The 7,229-nt window shown below is 49.6% G+C and overlaps 1 protein-coding gene across 2 annotated transcripts in view; it reads left to right on the plus strand.

Moving 5' to 3' along the window:
* CSF1R (colony stimulating factor 1 receptor) overlaps positions 1 to 6,683 on the plus strand; it is a 28,136-nt gene extending 21,453 nt beyond the window's left edge. For both annotated transcript variants that reach the window (XM_090020387.1, XM_090020389.1), the window contains exons 15-21: positions 643 to 734; positions 898 to 1,010; positions 1,844 to 1,966; positions 2,108 to 2,219; positions 2,551 to 2,650; positions 3,270 to 3,375; positions 3,872 to 6,683. In XM_090020387.1, the coding sequence (XP_089876513.1) occupies positions 643 to 734; positions 898 to 1,010; positions 1,844 to 1,966; positions 2,108 to 2,219; positions 2,551 to 2,650; positions 3,270 to 3,375; positions 3,872 to 3,997 (772 nt within the window). In that variant the 3' untranslated portion in view covers positions 3,998 to 6,683. The remainder of the gene's footprint in view (positions 1 to 642; positions 735 to 897; positions 1,011 to 1,843; positions 1,967 to 2,107; positions 2,220 to 2,550; positions 2,651 to 3,269; positions 3,376 to 3,871) is intronic.
* The last annotated feature ends 546 nt before the right edge of the window (positions 6,684 to 7,229 follow it).

Here is a 7,229-nt window from a genome sequence, read left to right on the forward strand (position 1 = left end):
AGATCAGAAAGAAAGAAAAAGAATACTTGCTAGCAAGAAGTGGAGAAAGGTTATATCAGTGTAGTGTGGGAGTTCAGGTTACTTGTAAGCAGAAATGTAGGAATTTCTTTAAATCCCTTTGTCCATGAAGCCACATTTCCTATCAATCAGAAATGCCCTGGAGGGACACTGTGGGATAAAGAGCAAAATTGTGAGTGGTCCATTACAGAAGCCTCTGAAAATGGACTACATTTTACTGGTGTGATCTTTGAGCCTTCTATACTTCTCAGTGCAAACCTGCTCCATTGCCCACAACCTACAGCAAAGGACTTGTCACAGTTTGAGATCCTGCCAGCCAAAGAACTATCAAGAGAAGTTGACAAAAGGGGAGAAAAACAGTTCTGAGAGGGGTAGTTACAATGCATCTCCCTCCTGAATGCTCCCAAACCGGGGTGCAATTAGCCAGGGGTAGCTAGGGTGCAGTTCTCAGTCTAACCCTGCTCACGCTAGCTCTGCAGTCCAGCCTTTAATACAAGCCAACTCTGGTAGCTACTTGGAAGCGCCTTCTCTGCTCAGCAGCCTGGGCTTAGAGAATGGCGAAAGCCCATCAGGAGACAGCCCTGTTTGGTCCTAATGACTTGTACCCTCCGCTCTCTGATTTAGTGACAGCGGGTTTGCAAGCCAGAGTTTGGAGACATATGTGGAAATGAGACCCGTGTCATCGTCATCCTCCTCAGACTCCACATCCACGAGGGGTAAGTTGCAAAGCCTGGCCTCTGCTTTCCACTGACCTTAGCCATGTGATGCCCATACTGTTCGATGCATCACAGGCTGGGATCCAGCAGGCTCTGCATTCACTCACCCTCACCCTGCTGGACCCATCCTCTGCCAGCCTTTAAGCACTCCTGTTTGTTCCAGGCAAGACCCCACAGGAAGAGGAGAAGGAAGATGCGCAGCCCCTGGACCTGTACGACCTGCTGCAATTCTCCAATCAGGTGGCCCAGGGCATGGCCTTCCTCGCCGCAAAGAACGTGAGTGCCAAGGGGAGGCCACCCCAGAGGCTTCCTAGCAAGTGATCTAGTTAATACCAATCTAGCTCACAGTACAGAGCATCAGGGGGACACCAGCTAGCGGTGACACAGCATCAGATGACAGTCAGCCTGCATGAGATTCCTAATGGTTTGGTCAATCATAGCAAGCTGCTGCTTCGGGAGCAGGATAAAACTCTGGTGCCGATGCGGTGCCAGGCAGTAGCCAGGTCAGATTCATTCCATCCCAGTGCCCGCATTCGCCTCTGAGCACGCATCTCCTGCTCCGTGGCAGCAACCCCTAGTGCAGCCGTCTGTATCTAACTGCATGTTCGTGTTGTGCCGCTGTCACATCATCTAACGGCTAGTACATTAGAGCATGAGTTCTTGCTCTGTGCCTTCCTGCACTTACAGCTCTCTTTGGGGAAAAAGGAACGGAAAGTGATAGTTGACACTGCTGCCTGGATCTGCTTGTAGAAGTGGGTTAAGAACAAGCAAACTGATGGGCTGTTCTATGCCGAGGCTGTCTCGAAACACCCCAGACTCCTGAAACGCCCTCAACAAGAGAACCCAAGAGCACCAAAAGGGATTCCTGGTTAAAGTAGGCAGTGTCTTAGAAATGTAGCTCCCTAAAGCTGAAAAAAAAATGGAAGGAAGTGGCAAGTATAAACAAAGAGAGCATTTGTAGTGCGAGACAGTTCGTACTACCAAGGGGTCTCAGTGAACAAGAGCTCATCTTCTCAATGCTCCTCTCAGACAGGAAAACTGTCCCCTTGTTAGAGAAGGGCTGTAGTGGGAGGGTACCTCATGGTGACGGTCTTGCCATCCATTTTTAGTGCATCCACCGCGACGTGGCAGCAAGGAACGTGCTGGTGTCCGACGGGCGAGTAGCCAAGATCTGTGACTTTGGGCTGGCCAGGGACATCATGAACGATTCAAACTACGTCGTGAAAGGCAACGTAAGTACCTGGCATGGGGACAGCAGTGAGGAGGGCTGCAGCAGACTGTTCACTGGGAAGGGCATTAAGGAGAGAACAAGACAAAACCAGTGGTGTTTGCAGCCAGCCTGTCTCCCTGACTGGAGACTTTCACCCCCCCAGGCTCGTCTGCCCGTGAAGTGGATGGCCCCAGAGAGCATCTTTGACTGCATTTACACAGTGCAGAGCGATGTGTGGTCTTATGGCATCCTCCTCTGGGAGATCTTCTCGCTAGGTAAGAAAGGATCGTTTAAAGTTCTTGATGATACATTTCCATTGCTTGAAGCTTACATAAATGCAAGGACTGGGGAAAGGCCCAGCAGCCTTTATCAGAGACATAAAACAACTCACTATCAGTCCTAGCTGTAAAAAATCACTGGCTCATGAGAAATTCTTGTTGCCGTAAAACTTCCTCAGCAAGAGAAACAGGCAAGCCAAACTCCTCCAGCACTGCTTAAGTCAGGCAGCAAGACCGGCTGATGTGGATTCACAGAAGTTTAGGGCTGGAAGGGACCTCGATCTCTCACCACTGCCTTTGCTCAACATGTTGGTTCATGTGTTGGCAGGTAAAAGCCCATACCCAGGCATGGCAGTGAATAGCAAATTCTACAACATGGTGAAGCTGGGATACCAGATGGCCAGGCCAGATTTCGCTCCTTTGGAAATGTAAGTGTGTATGTGATGGGGAGCAAAAACCAAAAAAAAAAAGGGGGGGGGGCACAGATGAGGCTCCAGGCAGTAAGAGCCATATTGCCCCTGACCGTTACTCCTGCTGGATACAAGATCCTTCCAAAACAGGACTAAGTTTCCTCTCAGAAGCCACTGGCACAGCACCACTGCCCCTCTGGCATACATAAAAGGAGATTTTTTATTTTTTTTTAATATAGTAACAGCCATGGTTAGCCACAAATATTCCTATAGTTTACTCCTTTCTTGTTGGCTATATGGGAAAGTCTGCATGCATGGCCCAAGTGCTCCTTATGTCAGGTCTTCAGACTATTAGAAAGAGGCAGCTTTTTGCTCTCCTTTAATATCTTCCACCTGACAAGAGACAAGTGCTTTCATACCAGTACTAACAAAGCCTCTTCAAACACATGCAAAGACATCAGCTTTCCTCTTACTAGAGGCACAGAAATATTAAAAGGTTTGCTAGTCCTCCAGGTCACACAGAAAAAGACAAATTGAGCTAATCCCATCATGGCATCTTGGAAGGGCCCAGAGCAAACAGATTATGAAAACGCCCAGAGACCATTAACAGACTCGTCACCGCTTCTCAACCCTGCAGGTACAGCATCATGCAAGCATGCTGGAACCTGCAAGCCACACAGCGGCCAACCTTTGACCAGATCTGTTGTCTCATTCAGAAGCAACTGGAAGTCAGCAAGGAGAAGGTGAGAAGCTTCACATAGTGATGTGTGGACAAAGGAAGGGAGAGGCTCAGATGTACCCCCGCATTTACAAGCCACTGCCAGTTGGCAGCAGCTCCCTTCTTTTACCTGGTCAGGAGCTCCTTGCAAATCAAATGCTAAAGATTTGCACAGCAAGTTAAGCCCGTGCATAGGTGGGGAGACACGAGCTTCCCAGTGCCAGGGCTGCCATGCTCTCCTGTGCAGAGCAGGACTTCCAGTCAGACTGCGGGATGCAGCGTCTCTGGTAAATAGTCTCAATGGCTTACACGAGGACTGGACCTTTAAAGCCTCAACCCTCAGGGCAGCTCCTCCATGCTCCCCGCTCCAGCTGAAGTGCCCCTCCCCAGTCAAGACAAGGCTGGAAAATTCCAAAATAAATCTAAGCAAATATGAAATGAGCAGTAGCATTTCCACGATGACAACTGATAGAGAACTAGGGAGGGGTGCACTAAAGCTCTTGGCCTCTCTTTGCTTTCAGGACTACATAAACCTCCCCGCAGAGGAAGACAGTGGGTGCGAACCCTCCAGCTGCTGCGAGGAGTCCTGTGACCAAGGAGAGAGCAGTCAGCCCCTTCTGAACAGCAACAATTACCAGTTCTGTTAAGGCTGTACGGTCACTGGGGATAGGTCCCTATTCTCCACTCACCTTTGCAGAGGACTTGGCTTGAAGGCAGGCTCCTCATGCTAAGTCTCCTTATTGCGGTGCTTTCTGAAGTATGTGAGATTTACAGCATTTCCCCCTTGAAGAGCCATCACGGTAGGAGCAAAAAGCTAAGACTCAGCCCTGATCCATGTAGGGATCATGTTTGTCATCCTCACTGACTGAGCTGTGCTCCTCACTAATGCCGGTAACATAAAGGCACACTGGTTAAAGTCTTCCTGACCAGCCACTGCAAATCCATGCTATCCAGTTCCTATGAGCTAAAAAACAAAGCAAGCAGTCTCTCCAGAGACTCAGATCTGTAAGCTTGCACATGAGGATATGTATGCTCTGTACGGCTATGCATGTATAAAGAATCTGTGCATGCAAGTGGGTTGAGGATTTCAGTTTAATTTCATGTCCGTCTCAGCACAACCTTCTTTCTGGGACAGCCCTAACTTTTAGAGATGGAAACAGCCTACCTTTTTTCTTCACTAGACCTGCCCTCTCCTACACAGTTATTACAGTAACCATGAGAGAGAAGCTTTTTCAGCATTAACTGGCTAACTGGAAGACACCCCTCTTCCCTCAAACCCAGTTGAGAGCAGAGAGGTATTCTTCAGCCATTGTTAGGCTAAAGCAGGGTGAGAAAACAAGGAACAGAGCACTTTCTTGAGCTAAGAGCCTCCTTGAATCGTTAACTCTTTAAAAATGGGCATGGAATACAAATCCCAACCCAGGAAGGAACAACAGCTTTATTTTGATCTGGAACTGATCAGTATTCTGCAGTCAGCACTGCGTTTGAATCACTGAACAAGAAATGTAGCAACTCACTGCCTATAGCAGACCCACAGGGGTTTTTTTTAAATGTAGGTATTGGTATTTTTGGTAAGGTAGTTAAGATTTCATAAGCTAAGGCTTAATGCCCTCAGAATATATTTTTGATCTTTCATTCTTTTTACTCAGGGTTACTAATGATCAGGGATCCGGGTTTTCCGTTTCCCATGAAAAAACAGAGAAAACCACGGATTTCCCATTTTTAAATCAGAGAAAACACACATTTTCTCTTTCAGCAGAGAAACCCATGGATTTCCCCCTTTTGCAAAGAGCTCTGCAGGCTGGCCGAGTTCCAGCCTGCAAGAGCTGCTTGGAAAAGGGGCAAGGAAACCCCGTAACCCTGCTCTGAGTGGAAGGGAGAGGGGGAAGGGTGGGGCCTGACGCTGGCACTTACCAGAGGCTGCTTCAGGCTCATTCTTCTTGGTGGTAAGTGGGGCTTGGGGAAGCTGGCTGGGGGCTGAGGGAACAAGGAGGTTTGCAGCCAGCTGCACACTCCGGCCAGGAGGGGTTTGCAGCCTCCCCACTGCCGGCTGGGGAGCCGGATGCAAACCCCCCGCCACACCCAGCCAGCGTGCCCAGCTGGGGAGTGCCCAAGCTGGCTTGGGGGCTGAGGAAGTGGGGAGGCTGCAAACCCCACCCCACAGCTGGAGTACCTGGGGAGCTGTTAACTTCCCCCACTCCTAGACAGAGTGCCCAAGCTACTTGGGGGCTGAGGGAGTGGGGAGGTTTGCAGCTGGTTGGGCACTCCAGCTGGGAGGCAGGGGGTTCACAGCCTCCCCGCTCCCTCAGCCCCAGGCCAGCTTGGGTACTCTCTGGCCAGGGGTGGGTTTGCAGCTGGCTGGGCAGTCTTCCCCCCCTACAGTGCCCGGTCAGCTACAAACGCTGCACTCCCCACCCTGCTGCCCTCCAGATCACAGCGTGTGCGACTGGCACAGCAGGGCACACCGGGGCCGTGCAGGAAAGCTGCCCTGGCCACGCTTCCTTTGTGCGCACAGAGGCAGCACAGGGTTACGTTCCTCGCACCTGCCCCCTAGTCCCAACCTGCAGAGGAAGCGTGGCCAGGGCAGCGCGGAGCCTGCAGGGGCAAGCAGCTTTCGTGCACGTCCCACTGTGTACTGCCATGCTAGGTTGTACACACTGCACTCCAGAGGGCAGCAGGGTGGGGAGCACAATCCCACATCATTCACACACCCTGCCCCCACCCCCCATAGATCTCCCCTCTGCCCCCCGGGAGTCCACACTGCAGCCAGGAGCCAGCCCTACCTGACCTGCAGCAAGCAGGCAGCAGTGGGGAAGCCGGATAGTGCTCCTGCTGCAGCAGCCGCTGTCTTCTGTTGGGGGCAGGGAGCTGCAGACCCGGGTCCCTGGCCCCATAGCCCTGGCAGGGCTGGGGGCAGAGGCTCTGGGGGGCATTTAATTTTAACCATGGATTTTGGGGGTTTTAATCAGAGAATTTGTTTGTTTGTTTTTTAATCACGGAAAACCAAGATCCCTGCTAATGATACACAGCAGCCAGGTCTGTGGTCTTTACAAAGAGTCATGGAAAGAGGCAACTAGGAACATTAGCCTTAACTGACTGTATAGCAGAGTATTAGTACTAGTTATAGATGCACTGAGATTGGCTTAAATGATAGCTACTAGGAACTAATCCATGAACTAACTCAGCCTTTGTTGAACTCCTACCAATAATTTCAGGGCGATTTCCAATTAAACTGTATACATGTTGTTAATACAGAATGATTTCCTTCTTGTTCAATAAAATCTAATGCTTTTCCATTTGTTAGCCTTATAATAAACTAACGTGATGAACAAAGCAATGCTCCATTTCTATTTTTTTTCATAAAAGCTTTTCCTCCTCCGATGCTCACATCAGGAAAAGGGTGAAACCAAGGCAGTCATACAAGGTGTTACACCAGGTGCTCTCAGAATTATCTGGGTAACTCAACCTTTCGCTGCTATTCCTTAAGCAGTGGCAAACCGATTCAAGTAGCCTAAGCAGGGGAGGTGAAGCAATGGCAAAGGAGGAGGGAAAGCCACCACAGTATATTTTGACTACAGGGTTAAGACATTTGGGAAGACATTTGGCTCCTAAAAATCATTCTAAACCACTTGCACACTGAAGTCAACCCCTTGAAGTCAACCATCACTGTCTGCTTAATTTCCAGTCCAGTAATAAAGAACACCATTTTGGGGGTGGAAGTGAAAAAAGAGAGATTCTGGAGTCCAGCGGAAAAGAATATATTTGACCCAAACTCTTTGCTTTTTGCTCCCCACTATGCACGGTGATGAATTCTTAGCTCCAAAGGGCCAGCACCATTTTATTTAAAAGATGATACAGGAGCTGTATTTACAGACCAGC

The sequence above is a fragment of the Crocodylus siamensis genome, chromosome 10 (assembly GCF_052110815.1).
Source record: "Crocodylus siamensis isolate JL-2025a chromosome 10, ASM5211081v1, whole genome shotgun sequence".
Classification (NCBI taxonomy): Eukaryota; Metazoa; Chordata; order Crocodylia; family Crocodylidae; genus Crocodylus; species Crocodylus siamensis.